The sequence below is a fragment of the Molossus molossus genome, unplaced genomic scaffold, assembly GCF_014108415.1.
Source record: "Molossus molossus isolate mMolMol1 unplaced genomic scaffold, mMolMol1.p scaffold_m16_p_10, whole genome shotgun sequence".
Lineage (NCBI taxonomy): Eukaryota > Metazoa > Chordata > Mammalia > Chiroptera > Molossidae > Molossus > Molossus molossus.
Window position 1 is genome coordinate 20,636,158 of NW_023425345.1, and position 27,975 is coordinate 20,664,132.

The window sequence follows — 27,975 nt, forward strand, 5'->3', positions numbered from 1 at the left end:
TTTGTTCTTTCCTTTCATTTAAGACATGTTTCTTTGTCTCCTTGTTTTGGCTGCTTCCCTGTGTGTGTTTCTATGTATTAGGTAGAGTTCCTATATCTCCTAGGCTTCCTAGGGTGGCCTATTGTTATAGGTGTCCTATAGGATCCAGTGTCACAGCCTCCCTAATCACCCAGCTGGACCCTCAAGGTGCACCCCTAGTTTGAACTATATGCCCTTCTGTTGTAATTGAATCTTAATTGCTATTGGCACCTCAATGGGAAGGATTTACTCAGGCTGATCAGCTGCAAGGACTGGCTGTGCCCAGTGACCACTGACTATCTTGGAAAATTGGCTGTGTAATGGCCCACCACTCAGAGCAAGACTTACTTCAGCAAAGCTCTGGTATCCACTGAGTCCACTCACTGAGTGTGTCACTTGTGGAGGTGGTTGGGTGGTGGTGCTTCGATGTGGTCTGAAGCTGTCCACTGGGTGTGCTGGCTCTGGGGCAAGGTCAGTCACTGCCTGTGCTCTATCCAGGGCCACCAGGCATAAGCTACAAAGCGATCTGCAGATGGCTGCAGGGCACATACAAGAATCAACCAATGAATGCATAAATAAGTGGAACAACAAACTGATATTTCTTTCTCTCTCTCTCTCTCTCTCTCTCTCTCCTTTCCTCTCTCTCTCTCTCTCTCTCTCTCTCTCTCTCTCTCTCTCTCTCCTCCCCTCTCTAAAATCAATTTAAAAAATTTTAAAGAAAGGAATCAAGTGCAGTTGTACTCCAGGGAGTGTACCAGAGACACTGAGGAAGAAGTGTCTGGAAAGAAAGGATGGTCAGCAGGGTCAAATGCTACAGCAGCATCAAGGAGAAAACAGCCTCCAAAAGTCACTGCTATGGTGACTGGGAGGGCCTCAGTGGCCTGGGAGAGTGTGGGTCCTGCCTGTTGCCTCCGACAACCACAGGGATGAGCAATCCCAGGGAAAAGAGGGATAAGGAATTATAAGGCCCCTGTATGTTCAAATATTACCACCAGGAGGAGCACAAGAGCCGAGTGGACCCTCATCCTAAACCAGGGTTTTTTCCCAGAAACAGGATGCCCTGAGGAAAGACAGGGAAAGTTTTCCCACTCCAGCACCACAAAGCCTGGAAGGCCTCCTGTCTCCATGTGATCTCTGACTCAGGGGCTTACACAGATTTTCCCCTTCCAGCTAAAGCAACCCATATTTTTCCCATCTCTCCTTTTCCGAGTTGCCTGTGGAACTAAACAGCCTTTGACAAACATACCTTAGCCCTCAGGTTTATTGCACTATGGAGAGAACATCTAATCCAAAATGCTCGTGGCACAGGTAAGGAGACTGAGGCCCAGAGAGAGCCAGTGACTTATCCAAAATAAACTAAAAGGTCCCACCAAGAACACAGCTCGGATCTCCTCTGAGGACCCCTTTGGTTGTACGTAATGTGGCATTTAACTACAGCCCCCGCCCAGCTGTTTCTTTAATGTAAATCATAGTAGCAATAGTAACAACAGCCAACATTCCTTGAGCATTTCTGGGGCAGGCACTGTATTAAGCCCTGCTGTGGATTACCTTATTCAATAAATCACAATTACCCTGAGAAGTAGTTTCTATTATAAGCTTAAATATTTACTAAATTCCTCCCAACTGTGCTTTTAATGGGGGGGAGGGGTTGAATATAAAAAGATAAAATATTTTCTTTCCTTAGACCTAGACCTGTTCTTCCAAGATTGGTGAACTCTGACTGTCTAGTACAATGGAACATTGTTTGCTTTTCTGCCACCCACGTGCCTCACATACTTCCATGCCCCAGCCACCCTCGGTGAACACTGGATTGGGTGAAGCATTACCAAAATTCCTCTGCTTGGCTGTTCTTGGCATGAGGCAGCCTTTAAGGGAACCCCATTTCTCTGCTCCTTCCTCCTTCTCCTTTGTTCCCAGTCTCACCCACTGTTGGTAGTTTCTCGGCACAGCCAGCTTCCAGTGGTTACATCTCTGTGCCTTTGCACAAGTTCCCTCTACCTTGAATTCCCTCCTGGGCTTATCTGCTGACTTGCCCTCCAAAGTCAGTTGCTGCAGTGTTTCCTGCACTGGAAGCCTCTTTCCTGACTCATGCAGAGTTGGGGACACAATCTGTGCCTCTTCCTGTTCCTAGGCAACATCACCCCCAAACAAACATTTCATGGGCTTGTGCTCATCTACCTTATACATGTAGGGTAGAGGTCATTTGATCTGGGCATACTGTACAGTATGTGAAACCTAGCTCAAGAAATGTTAGAATAAGCACAAATGAACAAAGTTCTCCATAATCTGCAACTCTGATGTCCCTTGTCCCTGCTTCTGGTTTTGCCATACTCTCTCTGGTCACGCCCCACTTTAGTTCATTTCTCTTTGTTTCTCGCCTGAGCCATTCAACAGCCTCCTAACTGATCTCCACTCAGTCCTCAGCTCCCCTTTCATCTCCTGCTGTTTTCCCCGCACCACCAGATTACAGGTCCCCTGGTACAACACCTCAACTTTCCGTCTAATTCACCAAACTCTGAGCCAAGGCCTAGACATCAAAGGGAGAACTGCCTGCCCCTCCTGCCCTCCTCCACCCAACTACCTAAGGTACAGGTAGGGATTGAAGTAAATCACACAGCCCCTTAAACCCTTTAGTGGCCCCTCATCTCAAAATGCAAAGTCCGGGACCAGGAGATTCCTCTGCACCCTACCCTTGCTAGGTCCCCACTCTCACCTCCCCACACTGTGAACTTTGCCCAGACCCCAGACAGCCCTAGCCCCAAGCTTTACCCAAGATTCTCTGGGTCTGCAACAACTTTCCGTATGGTTCTGCAAAGCTGTTTCCAAGTCTGGTTCAGAGGCCTCACCTTTTAGCTCCCTTAGCCCCCACCTCCACCATCACACACACAGCACTCTGATCCCCTTATCAGGCTGCCTGAAACCCTGGGCAAGTGGACTCAAAGTTCCTAAAAGACAAAAACATAATCAGCTCTTTTCTGCTCCTAATAATAGGCCCTCTTAAGTAGACAGTGAAATGTGTTTTGAATGAATTAATCAATGAGACTAATCTAGCAATGAAAATCAACAGCTAGATAAGAGCTATGAAGTGCTAACACTGGCTGTTTCCAGTGGGTAAAATTTTTGCTCGTTGGTATTTTCTGATGTTTCTGTAATGAGTAGGTTTTGCTTTTGTAACGAGAAAAAGAACACTCAAGGAAACTTCACTTTGAAAAAAATATACAAAGGGGTTTTGGGACTTCAAAAGAAGGAGGAATCTCCTCTCTTTGGTGAGAAACCAGAAAGAAATGTTTAAGGAGCCCTAGAATTTCTACAAGTGAAGAGAGGAGGGACGGCCCCTTGAAGGAGCACACAGAGCTGGGCACAGGTGTGGGGTGCCAGGTAGGGCAGAGTGTTCCTTACAGATGCAAGATGAGGAACTTCGACTTAGGTCCTTGAATGTGGGGCACCAGAAAGCTTTTGAGCAGAGGAGAAACATACTCAGAACTCGGCATCCGGAGCATTAAAGAGGTAGCACTGGGCAAAGTCCTAAGAGCAAGAGCGAGGGTGAAGCGGAGTAGAGGCAAGAACAGAAACCCAGCTACAAACTCTCCTTCCATCTCGGGGCATCTAGTCCGCAAGTCTAGGAAGCGCCCCCGGACTGCCCGATCCTCTGCCGTATTACTCTTCGGTGATGGGCATTGGGCATTTGAGAATTATTTCCATACACCGCCGACCTATCTGCCCACCTGAATTACAAGCTTCTAATTCCTCCTACTCCACAAGCGGTGCCAAATGCCAGGGCGCTGTCAGGGAAGGTTCGCAAGCAGTCGCCCCATGGAGAAATAGAGCCTGGCAGCTTCCCTTCAAACCGAGGCCGAAACTGTGCGGGCAGCTGGCCTTGGTCGGGGGCCTCTACCCCGGCGACCCGGCCTGGGGAAGGTCTCCCAGAGCAGAGGGCTCGGGCGGGAAGTGCAGAATCTACAAGGCGAGAACCCGAGAGGTGAGGCTTCCGAATAACTCTCAGATAAAAGCGGCAGGGAGTGGCGGTCTGGAAAGGTGGTTGGGAGGCAAGAGAGGGTGGAGGACGAAGGGGACGGCTTATTTGGTGGGAAGCGGGCTGAGCCGAAACCCTGCGGGGAAGTGGAAAGGCCAGGACCGGGGCGCTGCTGGGGCCGGAATCCCGCGGACCTGGGCGGGACCGGCCGCAGGGCGGGGGCGGTGCGCAGGGCGGGGGCGGAGCAGGTGGGGCCCGGGCAGGGGCCGGGCGGGTCCACGGCACATGCGCACCCGCCGGCCGCGCACTGGAAGGAGTGGTACTTTTATTTAAAAGTGCAGCCCCGAGGCCAGCCCGCAGCCGCCAGCACCTCGGTCCTAACCCGGTCCTGCCCGTCCCGGCCGCGCGCCCCCGTCCCACACCAGTGCAGCCCAGGCCAGTCCAGCTCTCACCATGCCGGTCAAAGGAGGCACCAAATGCATCAAATACCTGCTCTTCGGCTTCAACTTCGTCTTCTGGGTGAGTGAGCGAGACAGCCGCGCGCTCCTCTCCGGGGCCACCTGTCCGCCCCGGGGACCCTATCCGTGGTCGAGTGTGTCGGTAACTGGCACTGCCCGCCCGGTAGACGGGCAGAGGAGAAAGGGCGCTGCGGCCACCAGCTGGCGGCTCGGCTGGGTCCGGAGACGGGCGGGTAGGGCACGGCCGGAGGGGGCTCACCGAAGCCGAGCAGGCAAGGGGACGCGGGGGGCCCGTGAGCTGGGGCGTGGAGACTGCCCCGGGCCTCTCCTTCGCGGTGGGTGTGGGGTGGGGTGTGTGTCTGCCCCTCGAAGCGCAGGGGGTGTGATGCGAGGGGCGGTTGGGAAAACGGAAAGCCCCTTTCTTGGAAACTCAAGACCCTGGCCAAGGAAGACCTTGGCCGGCAGTACAGTTTGCGACCGGGGTGGGGTCTCACGGTGGCAGAGTCGCGAGGAGGGGAGGGGAGGATGCGGACGCTCTAAGGTGGCGCAGGGAGGCTCCGCCGAGAGCTGTTGGCACTTTTACACAGGAGAAGGGGCGCTCCGGCCTCGGTGGCCGGGACCCCTCCCAAAGTTGGAGTTGGGGACTACCCCTCTCCAACCTCAAAGAGGAACCTTTGCCCCCCCACCACCACCCCCGACTCCATTCTCTCAAACTTTGGTTCTGAGCGGCGAGAGAAAGGCCGAGCTCCCTCAAAACTACCTGAAAGACTAGCTTGTCTTGATTTTTTTTCAAGGGCGATAAGTATCTGAACTGGGGAGAATTCTGGGAGAGTTGGGGAGAGGATGGGCAGATGCCCGTGGGCGCTTTGGTGGAATGAGTCTGTGTTTCTCCATTCCCGGAAGAGACCAGGTGTTGGCCCCAGGCTCTGAGCATCTTCACCTGGAGGGGACACCAGGCCAGCAGCCCCAGGACTCCTGCTGCTGACCTAACTGTGCCTCTCTGCAATGGGAAGTCTGAGGGAGACAGCAGAAAGGGGGAGTGTTCGCTCCACACTTCCCCTTGGGGGATTGAGGGACCACCCAGAGACTGAATGAAGCAAGGACTAAGTATGAGGGCCACATCCTCTGCACACAGATGGACAGTATTTGCTCCTCTGCTGTCGGGAGGGAGTTTGGAAAGGCAGCCCCTGTGCCACTCTCAAGAGAGGTGTCTGTAAATACAGGGGCATGCCACTAGAGGCTTGTAACAAAACAAAACAAAAAATGTACTTATTCCCCTGAAGCTGGTCACTGGGTCCCCATGGTGCCCATGAACCTGGGGCAAATCTCCTGGGATTTAATCCTCTTTCTGGAGCTGACTAGGTAAGAGACTGAACTGTCCTTGCAAGAGTCACCATACCCAACACATGCACTAGTGTGGATGGCACATAGGTGTACCCCTGCCCAACCCCTGGTCAGCTTTAAGGATACCCTCCTGTGGTGGCACCTCCCCTTCTTAGTGTTCCCAGCAGCCAGCCTGCTAGCTGCCAGGCTTGGTTCCCTCCTCTCACCAACTCCTGGCACCAGAAAAGAATGTCAGAAGTTGGGCAGGCCCTGCCCCACCCCGCCCTTGTCCTTTAGAGAGTTTTCCTCTCCCCTCCCTAGCACAATCTCTCCCCTACCAGTCTGCCAGTTAGTCCTCAGCCACCTGCCTGGGCTGCATCAGGGTGTGGGGCTGAGTGGAACCAGTGACCACCGGTGTGCCTCCACACTCCCATTCGCACATGCAGGAACCTGGTGGGAGGGTCCCGGGGCCACTCTGGCATCTGCTTAGCCTCTTCCTGCTCCAGCCTGCCACCCCATCCATACTCAGAGCTGCCCCTGCCTGGGCTAGATGCTGCTGGTCAGCTATGTCCTCGGAAACAAAAATGACTCACTCTGGTAATGTTTGGGTTTAGAACTAGGAATGACTTTAGATATTATTCAGTCTAGCCCTCTATTCACAGTGAGAAAGCAGAGAACCAAAGAGGGGATGATTTGCCTGGGACCACAGAGACAGCACCATTGCTACAACCCATGGGTCCCTTACTCTAGTCCTGTCCTGCCTCCATCGCAAAACCAACAAGCGGGACCTGGTACTGGGCTGGGGTGGGGTGGGGTGGTAAGCAGTTTGCTGCATTTTTCTGAATTAATTGTTGTTCAGTAGTATCAAGGTCCCTACAGAGATGAAACCCTCATCCCCTACAGGGGTGGGAATCTTTTTTCTGCCAAGGGCCATTTGGATATTTATATCATTTGTGGTTTATACAAAATTATCAACTTAAAAATTAGCCTGCTATATTTGGTCAGGCTAATTTGGTGAGGTGTGTCATGTTAGCTAGTATTGATGTTCCCCACCCCTGCTAGGAGATGATGGAATAATACTACGATTCACTTGTGAAGCATTTTATAGTCTGCAAATTTAAGCCGTCATGATACAGCCAGAGGAGGAAGCATTAGCCCCATTTTACTGATGAACAGGAAACTAGTACCCAGAGAAGTTAAGGGACTTATCCAGAGTCATGTGACAGGACAGCATCAGAAAGCAGTTTGAAAGCAGGTCTGGCTGGCTTCAAGTCCAGTGCACTTTCCATCCCAACCTTTCATACCCAGCTGAGTAGGGATGGAAGAAGGGTGGGAGGAAGCTTTCAAACATCTTTTACGGGAAGCTGTGGATCTAAGGGAACTGCTTGGATTATTATGGTCAGTACTTCCCTTTCTCTCTTGAGATGAGGAATTTATAAACTTGGAATTAGGAACCTGATGTGGGCCTTGGAAAGCAGGAGTTTTGAGGCCAGGGGCCACCGACACCTCCTGTGCAGAGGAGGGTGGTCTAGCAGGGATCCAGAGAGGAAGCCCGCCTCAGTGGCAGTGGGATGATCCAGGCTGGGGAGGTGTGGGGGGTGCCTCTTCCCTGGCCCCTGCTTTCATCCCTGTGGGACCCTCAGCGCCTGCCATCCCCCAAGCAGGGCCTCTGATGCCCACAGCCAAACCAGCAATCAGTCTGTTCTTCTAATGTTTCCGGAACCCTAACTTCCCAGCTCTATTTCCATTGTTTCTCCATTTCCTTCAGACCTCCCTGTCTCCACGCCCCAGAAAAATGTTGAGAAGGAAAACATTTTACTGTAGTCAGAGTGGTGAACTCTCAAGCTATAAGGGGGAACCAAGGCTAGGGCCCGGTCAGGAACCTCTCTTCCTGGTCTGTTCCCCCCACCTCCTCCCAAATCCTGAATTGAGAGGGCTCAGTTCCTACCCCCCACCTCCCTCTGCCCCTTCGCTCACTGCCTTTCACCCCTTACTCTCCCTCACTGATGGAAATAGCAGGGGACTTCTCTTTCCCAAGAAATAGTGTTCCTTGGACCTAATGGAGGTGTCTTAAAAGCATGGGCAGAGACCCAGATAGGAATCTAGAGACTGGGTGTTAGTCCAGCCGTGTCCCTAATACACTTAGAAGTCTTGGGCAGGTCATTTTTTTGCTCCAGACCTCAGTTTCCTCATCTGTAAAACAATGGGTTGGAGCAAATGGTTTCAAAGGGTCCCTTCAAGCTCAGTCTGGAAAACCAGCCCCTTCTGCACTGCCTAAAGCAATAGGACTTTCCCACACAACCCAAAGTGGAGTCAGGAAATGAGATGTACAGTGAGTACTGAGGCTTGTCCTCAGAGCTGGGGACCTTTACCTCTGGGGCCTGGTTCTTACGTCTCTTTCCTGTTAACTCACAGTTCCCTCTGCTCCCCCTGAGTGGGGTCTCTCTGTTCTCATCGCTCTCAGCCATTGTGGTAGTACAGGCTAGCGGTCCGAGCACCAGCTCTGGATTGGCTTTGCCAATCACCAGATGGAGCTGGTGCCTGCCCCATGAGGGAGGAGTGAAAGGAGAGAATGTGAGTGATGCACTTAGCACTGGATGCGGAGTCAACTTCCGGTTGTTGCTCCTCAGGTCAAAGCAGGGTGGGAGCACCATCCTGAAACGAGTGGAAGGGCAGACCACAGGTTGGCCAGGAGCACGCTGCCCGTCCGCACGCATTCTTCCAGCTCTGGGCTGGACACCGACTCCATTTCGTGTGTGGCTGTGCGTTTCCAAGGGTGGGGGGCAGTCCCACTTCCGAGAATGAGACTGCAGGGGTGGAGATTGGGGTCTGGGCAGGGGGTGTACCAGTGGGGGGGTGGCAAAGCCCCTCCCACCCAACGTGCTGCTTCTCTGATAACTGTTGCCTCCCAGTGACTGTTGGGCTGAGCGAGCAGCTGGGGCTTTGAGTAAAATGGCCTCCTGGTTTTGGCACCCGGACAGCGGAGCTCTGGGAAAGCCGGCTGTGTTTGCACTGAGGCCGGCAGCCTTGGGGAGAGGTGAGGCCAGGTGTCCGCATCCGCTAAGGAAAATCAGACTGCTCCCCTGCCCAGGATCTGGATGGCTTTCCCCCACTTTTCACAATGGTTGCGAACAACAAAGAATCTGACTCCTGATTTTCGGGGGGTTGGTGGGGAGGATTCCTCTACCCCTTTCTTTTCAAAGTGGCCCGTGGGCACCGTTCCAGCCCTTACTCTTTTGTACTCAAAGGAAGCGGCACTATTAAGACCTGGATTTGGAACTACTTTGAGAGCAGGCCTGTCCAGGGCTGTCAGGCCAGAGCACCTCCTCTGCTGACTTCCGTAGCCACAGACCTCACACATCAGCCTGCGCACGCCCTCTTTGCGGGGATGGGAGTCTTCCCTGTCATACACAGGGCCGTGTGTCCCGGGTTTGATGTCTCTCTTTGTTTTCCTATTCCGTGCCATTTCCCAAGGAGGTGTGGCTTTTGCCATTGGTTGCACAGTCTGGAACTTAATAACACCTTGGACTTAACAAAACCTTTTTTCTACAGAACACAAACCTTGACAGTCTTTCTCGGGTGTGCCCAGCTGTGAGGGTAAGGGGCCTGAGGTCACAGTTCCCGTGGCTTCTGTGGTCCTGTTGTCTCCCTGGTGGCTCTGTGTTCTAGATCCACCTGTGTTGAGTTGGGAGAGGAGAGTGGAGCAGTTTTAGGGAGTTGCTTATTTATGTTCTGTGTTCCTTCTCCGCCCGGGTTGGGGTCCACGGGACTTTATGTGGACCTGCCACAGGTCTTTTCCACCAAAGCCCTGCGGAAACGGCCTTTACCTCTTACAGAAGAGCGATGGCTTTATTGTTCGGGGGTTTGAAAACCTGGGTAGGAGAGTATTGGAACCCAGTTCTCAACTACCCAGAGCTGTCCTTTGCAACTAAGGGAACTCTGGAGACCAAAGGGGCTAATCTTCACAATACACTTTTTAAATTTATGGTTTTGAAGTCTGACTGCAGATCACTTTCCTGATTTCATTCCGTGGAAAAAGTAATGCTGGTCCAGGGACATTTTCATTTTCCATCAAGTGATGGCATGCAGCTGTGGAAAGCAGCATCCTGTCTCCAGATGAGATAATTTTACAATAATTACACCCATCCGGTAATTTCTCTCCTTCCCCCCAAAAAATACTTAGTTCTGGATTTTTAAGCACTGTGTGTATGCTGTCATCCTAGACTGGTGGATCTTAAACCTTTTTTTAGGGAATTTCATGCTATCAGTGAGACCTGCCTCCAGAAACATGTTATGTCCTTCTTTTGCTTTTTTTCTGGGGGCTCATGGACCTCAGATTATGAACACCCTGTACTGGGTTTTCTCTGTTGGTTTCCAGACCACCCCTGCTCTGTCTTGAATCCCATGTTCTGCCATGAGGCGTGGACTGCCTCGGTGCTCCCTGGGAATTAGAGGGAGGACTTTGAGAAAGGCATCAGAGTTCTGAGTTCCCGTGGAGATCAAGCCCAGACTGGAGAGCTGGCTTCCCCGCCCATCCTCGCTCTGACTCTCGGCTTAATCATTGCCCAAGGAGGGGCTGTGCCTCTCGATTAATTTAACAAGTGTTTGCATTTCTAGTCCACATGAAAAATCCAATTTTATGAGCTTCTGGCCAAGTTTTGCTTCTTGGGTTAGGGTGTCCCACAGTGTGGGTGATTTGTCTTTGTTTCAGAAGAGTGGAGTTCTCTTTCCCTCCTCCTCCTTCCCACTAAATGGAGACGAGACGCCTCCACCGAACTTCCCTGGCCTTGCCCCTGAGGACTTTGGAAGGGAGAAGTGTCTCCAGGAGATTGTTTAGGGACTTGGACTCCTGAAGAGATGACAGGCAGCCTGGTGTTGTTAAGTAGCAAGGGAGAATGAAGCCATGACTTGGAGGGGGGCCAGATTTATTTGATTCCAGAGAGATTTGAGGACTGTTGGCTTGGAGAAAAATCAGAAATCTGGGTTTTTAGGGTTCTTGTTCAATCCTCTTGCCAAGCATTGTGCAGGGGACAGAAACAGTGGCTCTTGCTGGCACTATTAGCAGAGTAACCCTGCAAAGCTTACCCAGCGTACATCAAGGTTCCAGTGAACACCTCCGGCCCAGGCAGGCCAATGGCCCGTGTCTTCTACCAAGCCCCTTGTTTGTCCTCCAGTCTGAGCTGCACGTCAGTGTCCAAGTGCAGAAATACAACATGTGGATCACAGCAGAAAATGCTTAACTGAGGGTTAAAAGTATGAGAAAGTGCTCGGCCAGTGTGACTCAGTGGACTGAGCGTCATCCCATGGACTGAGAGGTTCCCGTTTGATTCCCAGTCAGAGCACATGCCTGGGCTTTGGGCTCGATCCCCAGTGGGATCGATGTTTCTCTAACATCGATGTTTCCATCTCTCCCTCCCTCTCTCTCTAAAAAATCAATTAAAACTTTTTTCAAATATGATAAAGTAAATCAGACAGTTATATTGAATTCTAAACAAATTCCTGTAGCATTGTAGTGTTAATTCATCTTTAAACCTATGTTGATTGAATCAGTAGCATGAAAAGTGATAGAACTGATTTATTAAAGCTTTAAATGAAAAGATCAGGAAAATCATACTTAGTTGTGAACTCATTGCTTTTCAAGTCAATAGAAGTTTGATGTTTTTAAAAGATACTTTCTATAGACTGAATGTGTATCCTCAAAATGCATATGTTAAATCCTACAGTCCAATGCAATGGTTTTGGAAGTGAGGCCTTTAGGGAGTGATTAGGCCATGAGGATGGATCCCTCGTGAATAGGATTAGCACCCTTAAAAGAAGAGGCCCTACAGTGTCCTCTTCCCTTCTACAACGTGTGATTGTAGCAAGAACACTGCCCTCTCTGAACCAGGAAGCAGTTCCTCACCAGACACCAAATCTCCTGGCACCTTGATCTTGAACTACCCAGCCTCGAGAACTATGAAAAATAAATAAATTATTGTTGTTTGTAAGCCACCTTAGTCTATGGTACTTTGTTATAGCAGCCCAAATGGACCGAGACATACTTATCTACAGGTTCAAATCAAAACCACCTCTTCCCTTCTAGGTGAGCAATCGCAATGGGCCAGTTTTCACGTGCACCTCACGTTGGCGCCCCCTCTGATTGGTGGCAAGCCCCCTCAGCAGCTCAGTGGTTGAGCACGCTGCAGAGACAGGAGCCCTTCCCCTGAGTGTCTTCCTCCTGCTCACCCCAGTGTGGGGTGTGAACGACTTCCTTCTTTGATGTGGGGCTTGGGGCTTCCACCTTACACTCAAACCTTTTTTTTTTTTTTTTTTTGTGGTACGTGCCCCTGGCGGTAACTGAACCTGGGACTCTCTGGTCTGCAGGCCGACGCTCAACCACTGAGCCAAATTGGCCAGGGCTGCACTCAAACTTTTTAAAGCTTCCTTTTTACAAGCCTGGGGAAATCTACCCATGCTCTACTTTGCCCCTCCAATCAAATTATGGCCTTGACTCTCTAAGACCACATAACCTCTGGTCTCCCACAGACCAGAAAACTCATTTCAAGTAGAAATTAAATTATCTCTAATGACTTAGAGATAAGTCTTATGGGAAGCTGGCATTCATGTCATGTTGTAAGTGCCATCTCATTCCCTTTGCCAGCAGGATGGTGCTGTGTGGAAAGGGCAGAGGCTCTGGGGTCACTGTGGAGTCATTCCGATAGGGGATACAGGGACAGTGGCCACTTGATAGACAGGATGGCCAGTGGGCAGCTGCAACAGCATCTGCACTTGCCCGGCCTGCACTAGTAGTGATGCTGGGATGAGAAGAAAATGTGCCAAGTTACTCCGGAGAATTCTTTCCCAGACCAGTGTTTGTATCCATGCTGACTTTCTGACAGCAAGGGCATGGCCAAACTCTCGGGCCAGAGGCCAGCAAGAGAACATGCAGACTCCCTCTCTTGATTCTGTCCACCTGTGGCTCCCTCAGAGAGGGGCCAGGCTCAGATGGCACCTGCAGGCCACGTGGCCTGTCGGTGAGAAGGGGCCCTCTGCTCTTGCAGGTGGGCTGTCTTGGGGCCTTTGAGGGTAGAAGGTGGCATTTTTGATGTGGGATCAGATGTGGCTGTGAGGGAGAAAGGACAGAAGTGAAAAAAATCTGGCTCTGAAATTCACAAAAAGGCTCAAAAAGACAAGCAGGTTAGCTAAATGATTGGAAATTTGGGCTTTGCACTCAGACTATTTGGGGTTCGAGTTCTAACTCAGCCATTTGTTTGCCATGTGATCTCAGAAGCTACTTAACTTCTGTGCTCGAGTTTTCTCATCTAAAAAGTGGACGTTAATATTACCTACCTGGTGGGTCTGTTGTAGAAATTCAGCAATACAAGAGAAATGCTTTGAGCAGGATGTAGGACATAGCAAATATTGGGGTGCTTGCTACCTAATAATTAAGAGACCTAAGTGAAGGTAGCTGTCATGGCAAAGGGATGGGGGGCAGGTAATAGGTTAGACACAGCAGTTTGGGAACCTTGGCTCTTGTCCCCTTGCTGGCTTGGTACTCAGAATGTCCTATGATGGGGGAAGAGGGTCATTTGCCAACACTGCCAATTCCTGCGCCATGTGGCATTGCTTGGAATGTGTAAAAGAAAGAGCATCTTCCACTACTCAGGGCTATGCAAGCAAGTGGTGACCGATTCCACTGATGAAATGAGAGGTAGCTGGTCCACATGGCTAAGGTACATAGGCAAGAGTGTGGTGTGTGTGAGTGTGTGTGTATATGTGTGTGTGTGTGATTGCCAGACATCTTAGTGAGGCGTATGAAACGGAGAACAAATGAGTGGTGTTCTGGAATTTAAAGCAAAACATCTCCCAAACAATCCCCACATCAGATAATTTTGGTTAAGATCAGAATGCCTGCTTTCAGCAGAAAATGGATTCATGGGCTGGCTAGTGTACACTACACGTCTGGCAAGCAGGCAGTGGAAACTTGAAACGAGATTTCTTGTTTAGAGAGAGGTTACCTTGGGCACAGGCCTTCCCTCCCAACCCTCAGCCCCAAGCTGCTTAACACCAGCACATCATAGTAGCTGAAATGTTTCTCCTCTCGTAGGCAGGATAAGGGCTCTGGTTTTCAAATGAGGCTGACTTTGTCCTTGGAATGGAGGATTTCTCAACACATGGACTTACTCAAGCCAGGTCGCTCCCTAATCTCCATTGAAGTATGCTAAGAGAAAGTTTCCAAGGCCCTTCATCCTCCGTCACACCCGAGAGGAGACCACGCTACCTCCCTTCCACCAGCTATATAGCTCCAGACCAGCTCTGTTACCCTGGGCAAGTTACTTTACCTCTCTAAGCCCATTTCTTCATCTCAAACTGGGATGATCAGAACTACCTCGAAGGGTTTCAGGCAGCAGCACCAGCACTCTTAGGTTCCAAAGGGGTTGTCATAGCCTTACAGTAGAACTTGTTCCAATATTCCTCTTCTTCCTGGGGAATCTCTCACTTGCTCCTACAGGTAATGTGCCCATTATCCCTGTACTAGCCTGAGCCCAGGCTTAAACATTCTAACACAATTGCCCCGAAGAGCCAGGCATAGGGAGAGGATGGCACCCACAGGCTGTAGGTATTGAGCCACTGTCACCCCTCCCCCAGGGATCCTCAAGTACACTAGAATCCCCAGAAAGGGAGGCTGCAGGGTCAGGGCAGGCTGAGGATGCGCTTAGGACACCAGCAATGCAGGCAAGCCCAAGGAATTGTGGAGCAAGTAACTACTTTTTTGAACTTGTATATATTAATTTTATAATTTTAATTTTTGTGTTTGAATGTTGAATTATCTAGGTGGTAGGGTAGGTGCCGTAATCTTCTCAGTATGCAGGGCACTAATCTGGCCACAAGAGGCAAAAGTTGGCTTCCCCAAGGATCTGGTTCTGGCTTTTCTGGGATGGTTGGATTTTTTATTATTGCCCACCTGCCATCGTAAAAGAGCAACATGTGGTAACACACACGCACGCACGCGCGATTGTTGGGGGCAGAAGGAGTTGACTTATTAGAAATGAAGATTCCTGGCAGCCAATCGGTGACTCCTTAAGCCTCACTTTCTTCTTTTGCACAATAAGGTGATAATACAACCACAGTCTTGGGACCATCAGGAGGAGCAATGGGATATTTAATGTAAAGCTGTTATTGTGATGCCTGGCTCATCGCGAGAGCTCAGATGTCGGCTTCTGCAGCTGCTATGGAGTTACTATTACAATACCTCTCAGAATTCTTCAGAGACTGAGGTTGCCCTAAACGTTCACACTCATCTGTAGCTTGTGGCTTCAGTTTTGTAAGGCTGCGTCATACGGGATTGCTCAAAGCTGAAACTTTACTGCGAGGCGTCATCCCTTTCAGAAGATGAAGTAGAGCACTTGTCTTTCTGTCTGTCTACAAAATACCCATTTCAGAGATTTCCCCGGCCTGGGAAAGGTGGGTGAGGAGAGGTACCAGCTTAGCACTTTGCTGGAATGGCCCCATGAGGCTGCCCCGTAGGTAGAAGCTCCTCTTCGGAGTCTGGGAATTTAACAGGAATTGAAAGAAGAAATCTATTCTGCTTCCAAACCAAGAAAAGTGGCCTCAGCACCTTTCCTTCAGTTCACTTGTGCTTCCCAAAAGGGGATGGATCCCTCTTATCTAGAACTTTCTTGACACCTTGAAGCAGGCCCCAGAGAGGGGCAGAGCCAAAGTCAACATTGCTTCTGTGTGGACACCATGGAAGAAAAGAGAAGGAGGGAGAGCTGGCCCTACAGGGTCCCTTGTCCCTGAGATCAAAGACTGTGGGCTTGAGACCACCACAGTCCTCCTGAGCTCAACAGAAGGAGAGAGAGAAACCCAACAGAGAAGTTAGTGGCCTCTGCCCTCCCTGCCTCTTGGCCTTGCCCTTAGCTGGGGTTGATGCCCTGAATCTGAATCACCTAGCTGCCGCAGGCAGATTAAAGTTTAGGTCAGCGTTTTGCCAAATTCAACATGTCCAGACTACCTTCTCTTTTCTCAAGAGAAGTTCTCGGGAACCCCGATTCTTCCCCTTCACAGGGCAGCGCAGTACTAGGAAGGAGCAGCTCTGAGCTGCCCACACGGTCACTGAGCTCTGCCTCCTGCTAAGTGGGGCCCTTGCAGTGAATCATTGCTGAACCTCTCAGAGCCTGTTTCAGCCGTAAAATAAGAGTGACGGCATTAAATGAGACAATATTCGTAAATCACCTATCACGCGGGACACACACAGACAATAATTGCTACTATTATTATATTGTTTATTTTCCTTTCCTTACCTTCTGGAGGGAACCCTTGCCAGAGGTCAGGTTAACACTAAAGCTAAATAACCTACAACGTCCTTGACCATCAGCCTCGGCATGTCGTCTTTAACATTTTTTAATTTCTTAGAATTTGGGATGGCCTGAGGAAGAGGTCGCTTCCACGCACAGCCTGGCCTAGAGAGCACACTGGCTGCAGAAACCAGGGTGAAGTTTTTACCAAGGGTGTGCTGTTTCGACACTGCAGGATTCATTTTGACTTCTTGGGGAAGAGTGTTCGTTCGCCCAAGAAGCTTCCAAGATTTGGCTTCCAACAATCTTGGAAGCCAAACGCAGGTTCTAACTTGAAACATTCACTATGACTTCCCAGGCTCAGTGGGTTCAAGATGGAGTTGTCCAGCCAGTGTCTGCCTTGCTTCCTCCCTGCTTAACTGTCCTGTATCCTCCCCCCTGTCACCAGTTCAGCAGTTCGGGGTGGTCCTTAGGCTGAGCCCCCAAGGCCTTACAGTGCTAGGCCAGGCGTTTGAGCCGCACCCTCCGGATTCCACCATGTGAAGTGGAATGGTGAAATCCTGCTCCCTGCTGGGCTGAGCCTGTGAGCTCTCCCTGACACACGCAGGAACCTTGAGCCCAGAGAAAGCTCACACCCCCGCTCCAGGGCTGCATGCCTTCCCACACCGGCATTTAGAAAGCTGGCCTCTGGGTTCAGAACCCCCAGAGAGAGCTTGTCCATGTCTTTCCAATTGTTTGGCATTTATGTGAAGACCTAGGGCAGTGATTGTGAAACTTGAGCAAGGTCAGAATCATTTCGGAGCCCCCCACCCCAGTCAACTTGCTCATTGAATAAGTCTGAGATGGGGACAGCACATTGGCATGTCTTACAAGTTTCCAGTGCTGCCACTCCTGCAGATGGTCTGAAGACCACACGTGTAGGACCACTGGCCTAGAAAACAATTTCCCAGTGGCCTTTGAGGATACCAGCTTCCGTAGTTTTGCTCACGGCCCTAAGGTGGGAAGCTCAGAAGAAGCCCCAAGAGCAGAAGTTGCCTAGAGGGGCAAAATGGCTCAGGATGGTCACACTCACTGGGGGAATTGTTCTCCAGAATCCTGATTTCTGGGGCTTCTCAACTCAATAAAACTAAAGTTAGTAATGTTCATGGTCGATATCTTTAAATTCTGCCGTGAACTAACAGTTTACTTGCGACCTTAAAGAAAGCAAACCGTGGCAGTTTTTGCTGCTGTATAGAGTGGAGTTCGGTTGTGTTGTTTTACTGTGTGGTGGGACTGGCTAAGGGAGGACTGACTCCGAGACTCTGTTCCTGCCCAACTGTCTTTGCCCTTCCAAAGACAACAGCTCCGGCCTTTATTTGGAGTTGGGGGAGGAGGACGCAGGAGAGGATTAGAAGAGGCGGTGGGGCTTGGGCGCCTGTTTGTTCTTGCTGGCAGTGCCAGGCCCAGCCTCCCGACAGTGAATCAGCCTATCTGAGGCTTGGCATTGGGTGGTGAGCCAAGGTTGCCATGGAGATGGGTGAGGCCCAGAGCCCACAGGTCTGGGTGGCCTGACTTGTTTTTAACTGTTGAAGCCTGTGTGAACATAGAGGCCCTCATCTCCACTTCTGAGGCTTTCTTAAAGCATGGCTGGTATTTTGGGCCCAGAGAAGGCTGGGAGGGGAAACTTGCATCCTAGTATTCAGTCTCTCGCTGACTTTCTGGGCACCGTGGGCTACCATGCCCAGAGGTCTCCTAAGTCCAGTACATTAAAAAACAAACAACAAAAAAACCCCAGGGCTGGGACCTATCTTCTGAAGGCAGGAAGTGAAGAGATAACATCCCCTTCCTCTCTGCGATCTGCTCCTTTAATAACTCCTTTCTGCAGAGCTCATTCAGCCACAGAAAGCAGTCTGTGATCCAAGGAAGGACAGAGGCCTCCAGTCTTAGCCAACAATCTCCCTTTAACCTTCCTTCCCCACTTTTTCTTGGCCGTTCCCATCTGATCCTAGCAGAGCTCCGGAGACCGTGTCTGGGTGTGAAGAAGGTAAATGTATCCACCTCCCCACCGCACAACACCCACTGGCTCTCACAGAAACCAGAACACAGAAGCCCAGCGTCCCGACTCGCCTTGCTCCCTCCCAGCCCAGCCACCCCCTCCGATCAGAGGAGGACACATCACTGACGTCCTCCCAGGGCCATGAATTGCCCCACTGTCGTCTTGTGTCTTTCTCAAGGGTCATTAGGATCGTTGGCATTATCGTTTTCTTCCTTACAGAATCTGGCTGGCTGTAGCATGTCACAGTTTTCAGAGTGTTTTATATGCATCGCCCCATTCAGTCCTCACCTTCAGCCTAGGTCAAAGGCAGGACAGGCTTCATATAATTTTTTTTTTAACAAATGAGAACACTAAGGTTCAAAGAAGCTAAGGAAAGTGTTCAGTGTCATACAGCTCCTAGGGGGCAGTGCAGAATTAGACTCGAGCCCACGCCCTTCAGCTGGTCCAGCGCCTCTCGACAGGGTTGTGCAACGCAATCCACTGAGTCACCTGGGAACGCAGACTCCCCGCGGTGGAGCTGAGGCAGGGCATGTTTAGAGTTCCCCAGTGATTCTGACATGCACCCTCTGTAAACCTGGCCCTAGGTGACGCAGGCATGCACGTGACAGGTAACTGAGTCAAGGTCACCTGCCCCTTACTGAAAAGTTTTGCAGCATCTCTTTGACCACAGGCTCACCAACGTAACCAAACAGCCATGGCTTCTTCAGGAGGACAAATGGGACATAAAAAAGGAAGTGCCCCATCTTCCCCGACCCCATCCTGTCACTGCTGCCCACCTCCAACCCCTCCCAAAGTGGCAGCTGTGACCACAGGTCTGAGGCCGGCCTCCCAGAGAAACCACTGTGGAGAATGATCTGCTCCGCTTTCTGAGACAGCCAGAGAGAGAACGCGTAATGAGCATCTTGTCCTTTAAAAAAAAAATTGTGACCAGTCAGGTCGTATTATAGAAGAAAGCAGGGACCTAGAGGAAAGGGTAGGGTAGGGTTCTCACCAAGACCACCCAGGTCGTTTGCCACAAGAGGAACTTTCACCGAAGCGGGATTTGTCCCACAGGCAGACATGTTTCTTTCCACCTGAGGGATGGAATACAGTAACCCCCCCCCCGACACACACACACACACACACACACACACACACACACACACAGAAACGTCCTCCTCATCAGCCAACTGCTCTTTCCCTTGTCATCTTTCTGCAAGTTCACTTTAAGCGTTTCTGTCAACAGGGCCGCCTCTTCCTAAATAGCTGCTCAGGTTCTAACTAGAACCAGTTTTGCGGACGTGGGCGTGGGGTCCAGAGCAGCCAGGTGCCCTTGGGCGGCATCCCTCTTTGATACGTTTTCAACCCTCCTTTGGAACTGGAGATGTTTCCTTTTACTCCAGGTGTGTGCTTTAGTGTTAGGTTTCTGGGTCTGCCGCCGTAGTGAGACTGGCGTGACTCACTGAGATCCTGGTCTTTGTGTGGGTGCTTTCAGTGTGCTGTTTTCGGGGTGGTGAGAGAGGAGACCAAGAAACTGTTTGCTGTGGGCCTGGGCTTGGGGAAGTGCTGAGTTTCGTGTGTCCTGAAGCTGCCGTATGCCCCGGGCAACAGGGCTACCTGTGTTCTATGCTCATCAAAAGTCGGAGTGTCTAACTGGTCTCCTTGGTGGAGGTGGTGAGGACCGCAGCGCAGGGACTTTGTATAAACTAACATTTTCAAAAGACTTTATGTGAACTTGCCCCTGAATCTCGTTGGGACATTTTCACATACCCTCATGGGTTTTTCTCAGTATTTTCTCTGGGCAGGCCATTGTTCTTTGTAGTTTCTGACTTTTCTTGAGAGATATTAGAAGGTGGGTGTGGATGACAAGCCAGATAGGAAAGGAGGCTTGTCCAAGGGGAGAGGATTGGGAGAGGACGTTCTAATGGGTCTCGGCGATGCTCTTTCACTGAAGTAACCATCCATTTGCAGAATAATTATTTACCACAATTGTTTTGTCCAACGTGTGGATGGGGCAGGGAGCTACGGGAATGAGTAAGAAGTGGCATAGGCTCTAGTTAGAGACACGAGACAAGCAACGATGAGAGGGAGGGTGTGAGGGTGCTACAGAGAACGAATGTGGAGCCGGAGGGATTGCTCCTCCTTGAGAAGAGACGAGGCCATCTTGGTGGGAAGTGGCAGGCCTGGGTGCCCAGGCCGGCTTCCAGGAGGGACTTGCATGAGCAGAGGCAGGAGTACACAAGACGTATTTAGGGAACTTTGAGTGATCCCATCCATGGAGCGGGCGAGGAGGAGGCCGAGTCGAATGTTGTCATGCTGCTGGGAGATCAAAACTATGGAGACAGCCCTGGCCAGTTTGGCTCAGCGGTTAGAGCGTCGGCCTGCGGTCCGGAGAGACCCGGGTTCGGTTCCCGCTAAGGGCATGTACTTTGGTTGCAGTTTGTCCCCGGCCCTGGTTGGTCGTGCGGGTGGCAGCCACTCGATGTGTTCCTTTCACATCGATGTTTCTCTCTCTCTGTTCCCCTCTCTCCCTCCCACTCTACCTGAACAAAAAATGGAAAAATGTCCTCGGGTGAGGATAAAAACAAACAAACAAAAAAAACAAAAACAAACAAACTATGGAGACAGAGCAAAAGCCTTGAAAGTTGGCCACCAACCTACAGCCTTTCAGAGTGAGGTTGAAGGAAGAGAGGTTTTGCTTTCTGTTTGGTGTTGTAGGATAGACAGACCTGCCCATGTGTGTTGGCAAAGGATGAAACGGTGGCAGAGACAGAGTGCAGAGGCAGGAAAGAGTGGATTAATGGAGCAGGTTCTTGAAGGAGACAGGAAGCCTTGAAAGAGCCCCCCCCCTTCTTTCCATTAGATATATGCACGTTTAGCTCCAGGATCCCCTCCATGACACCACATGACAGTTGTCACAGCTTCTTCATCTCCGGTGGCATATGCTAGTTTTGCCTTTCCTTATTTTTTGTGATCCTGACCATTTTGAGAAACTCTAGTCAAGTATTTTGGGTTTTTTTGGTTTTTCCTTTTTCCAATATGTTTTTATTGATATTTTGGGGCGGGGAGAAAAGAAGGGAGAAAGAGACAGAAACATCAATATGAGAGAGAAACATCGATCGGCTGACTCCTGCACGCCCCCTACTGGGGATCGAGCCCACATGTGCCCTGACCAAGAATCGAACCGGGACCTCTCAGTCCATGGGATGATGTTCCATCCACTGAGCCACACCGGCCCAGCTGGTCAAGTTTTTTGTAGAATGTCCTCAATTTGGTTTGTGTTGTCTTTCTTGTGGCCTGTCTTCTAAGAAGAAAACGAATTTGGGGAGGAAATGAAGATATCTCCAATAAAACAATAGGGAGAAAACTATCCTCTTTCTCCTTACACTAGCAAATGGATGAGATCATTTCCGGCCCAAGGGCATAGGAGCTTTTCTCAGCAAAACCAGAATGTTTTCCGTTGACTGTAATTGAAAACAAGAGGTAACTGGGCAGGGCAGGGCCTGCGTCTGGGAGTAGAGGCACTGGATTGATTTCCGTCTCCACCAGAACAGTTGGTGATCTTGGGCAGGTCTCGGTCCCCTTTCAAGGGCTCTGTGGGCAGGAAATTGTCCAACTGAGCATCTGCACCAACCTGCTGAGATCCTACAATGATGGGCAAGAGTAAAGTAGCAGCCATGGTAACTGTACGGCCGACATTCCTGCCACATATCAGTTAAACCTGGGAAGAAACCATCAACTTTCTGCCTCCCAGACCCTGTTTTCTTATTTTATGGAGTCCCTTAATCATTGACTAGATGCCCTTTTTCAAAGGTCAAAGTTTGTTGTTTTTTTTGTGTGTTTGTTTGTTTGTTTTGGTTCTTGCCGGTCCCTTCCCATTTGGTTTCTTCTAGTACTCAAGTAGTGGGGACAAGTGCCAGGTGAGGGGCAGGGGAGCCCCTCTCTGCCAAAGCAAAAAGTAAGTTCTCCTTAGAAGTACTCTGCACTCCTTAGATAGTGCTGCCCCCACAACCATGGAAGCTATTACTAAGTGGCACCAATTATACTCATTTCATGGCCCCGTGACCCCCCTAGCCATTGTGACCCAGCCAACTGAAAATATTTCTCTAGTAGCATTACAGAAATGAGGCAGCTCATGGCTTACACATCTCCTCAGGCCAATTAACTCAGTGACCCAATCAAAAACATCAGCAGGGCCCGGCCGGTGTGGTTTAGTGGATTGAGCATCATCCCATGGACTGAGAGGTCCCGGTTTGATTCCCAGTCAGGGCACATGCCTGGGTTACAGGCTCGATCCCCAGTGAGGAGCGTGCAGGAGGCAGCTGATCGGTGTCTCTCTCTCACATCAATGTTTCTATCTCTTTTTCCCTTCCTCTTTCTCTAAAAAGTCAATAAAAACCTTTTTTAAAAAAGATCAGCAGGGCTCATTCATCTGGTGAACCCTGTACCCCGTCCTGCCCCTGACCTCCCTTCGCCCTCTCTTGTGGTGAGGTTTTAGGTATGAACATATATACCTAAACTGAGATCTGTTACTGCTTCTTCCATTTCTCCAGAGCCAGCTGCCTTTCATTTCCCAAGTCTGCAAAGTGTTCTGGCTGTGACAACAAACAGCTCAATGTGAGGCTCGGGATGGGGTTCGGACATGCGGGACCCCAATTCCTGTATCTGGCCTTGTCCTTGTCCAGGTGAGAACTGAAGTCGTTCCCCTTCTGGTTCCAGTTCTCCGAGAAATGTCCTTCTTGCCACCTATGTGTATAAACCAGATAAATGACTGGACTTCTACCAATTGACTGGGGATCCTTGAAATTATAACATGGAAGAGGCTTTACTGGTGGAGGTTTTATTTGGGAGCCCTGTCGTTATCAAGCGTGGCATCACCCCCAGAGACCCAGCTCTTGCCCATGGGAAACTTCTGTGCATGGTGCAGCCTTCCTTCATCTCTGTAGCTTAGTTCTTTTGGACGAGATTGTTTTCATTCTTTTCATGGTGACCGGTTTAAGAACTTTCCTGGCGGAGGAAGGGGTGGAGTGGGTGAGTAATTTCATCAACCAGGAGAATGAGATGACTTGGAGATAATTATTTGATAAGCACAATCCTAGAGCAGAAAGGACACTGCCTCTCTCAGGTCCCGGGCGCCCTCGCAACAGCACCACGGAGATGAGGGCACGAGGCAGGACAGAGGGGGAGGTCTGTGGCTGAGTGCTAGCAAAACCTGAAACTGCCCCTGGGTGTGTGTGAAGCTCCAGCCCACAGCGTTCTCAGGCCGATGCTTTCGTGTCCACAAGGAGGCCAGCAGCCTGTCTTCCATGTTCCAGGGGTCTGACTGGGGGAGAGGGGAAAAGCATCACCTTCTTTCTTTGAACTTTGCAGGACCCCAGGGGAGCTGGGCCAGGGCCTGCCCACCATGAGTCAAGTGTGTGCTTACCCAGTACGCAGCATACGGGGATGTCCCAGCTGGCCCGCTGTGTCCCTGCTCTAAGGGCAGTGCTCCTGAGTCAGGAGAACCCAGACTGAACCGGGGTGTCCAGGCCGGGAGTGGGAGAGAGACTCCTGCTCCCCCGCGGAGCCATGTCTGCTGTCTGCCTTAAGTCAGGAGACCCTCACTCACCTGCGTGTCTTTTCTCAGTAAGAGGGAAGACCCGCCGCGTTTGCTTGAACCCAGCGCTCTCTGGTTTGTTTCAACCGTAAAATTTCTACTCCTTCAAGCCAGGCACCCATGAGATTTTCTCTTCTGTACTGACCATGGGGCATGTGGTACTGTGTCATTCTTACTGATGTTTGGTGCTGCTTTCCCGAGGGTGAGGACTGAGAGACTGGGAGGGTGCTGAGCGACTGTTCAAGGGGCTGGGAGTGCAGTCCTGGTGACCTGACGCTGATAAAGTCATTCTCACAAGCACTTCTAGTACTTGTGCTATGTAATCGCCTTGATTTTTAGCCATAAGTCCAGCCCCTCGCTGGGGAAACACCCAGGGCAGTGTCACCACTATGGGTGTGGGCAGGGGTTTGACCACTGCAGGTGGAGGGCTTGGGTCTCCCTTTCCACTGTTGCCATCTGTCCTCTCCACACAACACATCCAAACCCCTGCCAAGTCACGGGGAGAAGAGGGGAGCAAAGAAGGAAGGAGAGAGGCCTGTCCGTACCACTGGGCCGCCTCAGCTCCTGGAGCCGAGAACCAAGTTTCCTGAAGAGCAGGGCTCTGACACAGGGTTTCTCTGTGGGGAAGGGTGGGCCAGCAAAACCGGGTGCCTGGGCATTGGCCCAGAGCCAGCCCCAGGCGTCCGGCTGGCCAGGACACTGCAGCTGGAGTCACTCCCCAGCAAGCCCTGGCACGAGCGTGAGATGGAGCTCAGCGTGGCCCTGGGGGTGGGGACGAGGCTTGGCAGGAGGCCACCTCCACAGGCTCTCGTTCAACAGTGCCAGGCCAGGATTTGGCACCTCAGTTCAGTTCTTTATTGGGAAAGTCTGCCCTTTATGGTCCAGGATCTCAACTTGCCCACCTATGAAATGGGATTTCCATAAGATTGGAAGATTACTTGGAGGTTTCTTGTCTGGTATTTGTAAGGATCACTCCTAAGGAAGCATGTACCTAAAACCTGGAACTGGGCAGGTCAGCCTGTAAGGTTTTCCTGGGTAAGAAGGGAAAGGACCAAATGTGACCAACCTTGGGACTTCAAGGTCTAAGGAATCACCGCTGCCTCAATGGTACTTGGATGTGCCCTTTGAGCAACTTTTTTCTTGTTTTATTGTATGGTATATACACAGACTAGTGCATAAAACATAATCAGTTTAAAGAATAACTATGAATATCCATGTCACCACCACCTAGTCAAAAGCTACACTATTGCCAGTGCCCCAGACCCTGCCCCCCAAGTGCTCTTCCCTTATGAAAATCTCTCCCTCCTGCTACAGGTCATCACAATAATCACTTCCTTTTTTTCCTCTTTGTCATCTATATACATCCCTAAAAAAGTAGAGTAACATTTAACTAGATAGAATCATATTAAATGTGTTCTTGTGGTTCTTTCTTTGTTTAACATCATGAGATGCACTCATAGTATTGCATATTGCTACAGTCAGTTCTTTGTCACTGTTGTATAGTATTCCATTGTCCATAAAGTAACCATTCTACTGATGTGCTGCTAGTAGGTAATTATTTATTCCCAGCTTACTGACATTTTTAGCAAATGGATTGATCCCCCACTCCCATCCCCACACTGGCTGCTGGTACTACAGGTACATGGGTGAGGGGCAGAGACCAAATGTGGTGTCATCTTCGGCGCTCAGGGATTGTGCTCTCCCTGGCAGCCAGGATTAATGCCAACATCCGGTATTTCTTGCAGCTTACTGGGATTGCGGTCCTTGCCATTGGACTATGGCTCCGATTTGACTCTCAGACCAAGAGCATCTTCGAGCAAGACAATAATCATTCTAGCTTCTACACAGGTGAGTGTGGGGAGAATCGGTGCCTCCTCCAACTGTGGAGCTGCCGTGTTGATCCAGGGACTTGGCCTTGAAAAGGACGCTTGCTCTGGCCATACTGGACAGTCGTGTCCCTTTCAAGCCTTGCTTTTGTGTAGCTGTGCCCACAAATTTGCATTTGACTGATGTGGTTTCTTTTTCATGCTGACTAAGTCTGGCATCTTGACGGTTCTCTGATGTGAAGTTGGCTCCGCCAAAGTTGCTGCCACTCTTGAGGGTGTAAGAACCTCTGTTCTGGGCCCACTTCCCTCTTCACTTCATGTCGTCTCAGGCTTAATCATCCTCTGAATTCAAAACACTTTGTCCTGGGGAATCCCCAGTGCCAGGAAAAGGAGAGGTGTTCAGAGAAGGGCTCTGAGACCCAAAAGTCCTTCCTCCTGGATAACAGTCAACATTAGTAAGAGAGACTAGAAGAGATGCCAGCCCTCTGGACCCCTGGTGCTGGTGTAAAGGTCAAGTGCTGCTGCTTTAGGGAAAAGGTTTCCAATTTAAGCAAGAATTGCCTGAGCAGGTCTCTCTGAGAGGCTTCTTGGCATTTTTTCTAGCATCATCCTGTCCCTTCTCACCGCTGTGTCGCCACTAAACCCCTCACTGGGAGCGGGAGCACCGAGGCCTGTCAAAGGCAAGTGCCCGTCTCTGGGACCACACAGAACCTGCGCTCTCCTTTCTGCCTGGTCTGGGAATAGGAAACATTTCATTTTCGAGAAACAAAAGCAGCCCCTATTTTTAGGACGGTGCTGTCATGTCATCAGGCTCAAAGTATAAGTTTGGTCACTTCCTCCCCGCCCACCAACAAAGTTATTTTTAAAAAAAGATGAAGAAAACAGTCTGAAGGGACTTATCGCCTCAGCCTTCAGGGAGAACATGGTGGCTGCTGGCGTGCAGACCCCGCCCCGCCGCCCAGAGGCCCAGCCGCTGGCTTCCATGGCCCCGGGCTCTCTGGATGGTTTCCCTGCTTTTATTATTGTGTTGTTGTTGTCGTTAGTTGGGGATTTTTAGAGGGTGCCTCCCTATTGTGAGAAAATATTGAGGGGAAGAAAGCACAATGCATGTTTTTTTTTAAAGCTACGCGCAGTTTTGGGGGAGCAGGTCTCCCTAGCGCCCAGACTCCAGCAACAACTTGCTTTTTGTGCCTCTGGGGCTGCCCTGGACCGCGCCTGCGGAGCGGGAGCAGCTGGAGCAGCTGGCAGGAGGCTGGGCGGGGTGCTGAGGGGAGACGGCGAGCACCGGAGCACTCCTGTCCTGTCCTGTCCTGTCCTGTCACACCAGGGAGCTGGGATCCGTCTTCGGGGAGAGCAGATTTGCTGGGGGAATGTGGAAGCCAGGGCATCTATTTCAGGCAGGTCACCCTAAGGAGAACCCCCGGGCTTCTCCCATTGTTCTCTGCAAGGGGCCTGACTCCCATACTCTCCCACTAGCCGCTTCTCGTGTGTCCTTCAGTCTCACACGTGTTGTTATGCAGTGTAATCCTGGAAGCTCTTTAGGGTACATGGACTGATTTCCATCTCATTGATGAAGAACCCAAGGCCTAGAGAGTTAAATAACCTGTCCAAGCACATACCCTCAAAAGGCGTGCATCATGCTGTCACTTTTTAGCGCTGTATCACCACGTAAACACCTCCCCAACATGAGTGGGAACACCGAGGCCTGCATACCTTCTAAAGGCAGGGCTAGGATTTGAACCCAGTCCTGTGAAAGTTGCTTCTTGTATTACCTGTGCTAGATTGTGGATAGGCCTCCCCTGTGCAAGAATGGAAAATATCTACACTGACTGAATGTTCCCCAGGGCTGGGGGCAGGGCGGGGGCCCTTTCGGCCTTTGACTTCACCCAAATTATAGTTGGAGGAGAGGAACCCCAAGTATCGGTGGCCCCAGCCAGCAGATGACAGATGGGAAAGCCATGCAGAATGGCAAGAGAGTGACGAGCACACTGTCTGGGGAGCCGAGACCTGTCTCTGGGAACCTCGCAGGATTCAGGTACCCTGGGTCATTGCAGGCCCTTCCTCACCTCCCGCCCCCCATGGCCAGTGGTCCCACCTTCAGTGACTAGGATAGGGATTTGAAGGCACAATCCCAAAGAGACACAGCAATCCCTAGTTGGGGGCCAGTGGCCGCTGCCCCCTTAAACTCTAACAGAGGAACTGGACCCCCTGCCTAGGAAAGGGCTCAGCTTTGAAGACGTCATTTAGCTTGTCGAAGACCAGGGATCAGGGTAATGCAAGCGACACAAGAACACCAGTCAGCTGGGTGGCCACTTGGGTCTAGCTGGGCCCTGTTCCTCACCGAGTGCTTTGGAAAACTGAATAATTCTCATCCATGAGCAAAGGGCTGAGGAGGCTTCATGCATTGTGTCCCCTTCCCACTTGGACTGGGACAGCATCGTCCCTCTTCCAGCTGAGTGCCAGCTCCACTCCAGCTCTATTCCCAGCATC

The 27,975-nt window shown here is 50.8% G+C and overlaps 1 protein-coding gene across 1 annotated transcript in view; it reads left to right on the forward strand.

Annotated features, from left to right (window-relative positions):
* Positions 1-4,324: 4,324 nt before the first annotated feature.
* Positions 4,325-27,975, forward strand: part of CD9 (CD9 molecule) — a 33,778-nt gene continuing 10,127 nt past the window's right edge. The window contains exons 1-2 of the mRNA XM_036252956.1: positions 4,325-4,510; positions 25,405-25,507. Of these exons, the coding sequence (XP_036108849.1) occupies positions 4,445-4,510; positions 25,405-25,507 (169 nt within the window). The 5' untranslated portion in view covers positions 4,325-4,444. The remainder of the gene's footprint in view (positions 4,511-25,404; positions 25,508-27,975) is intronic.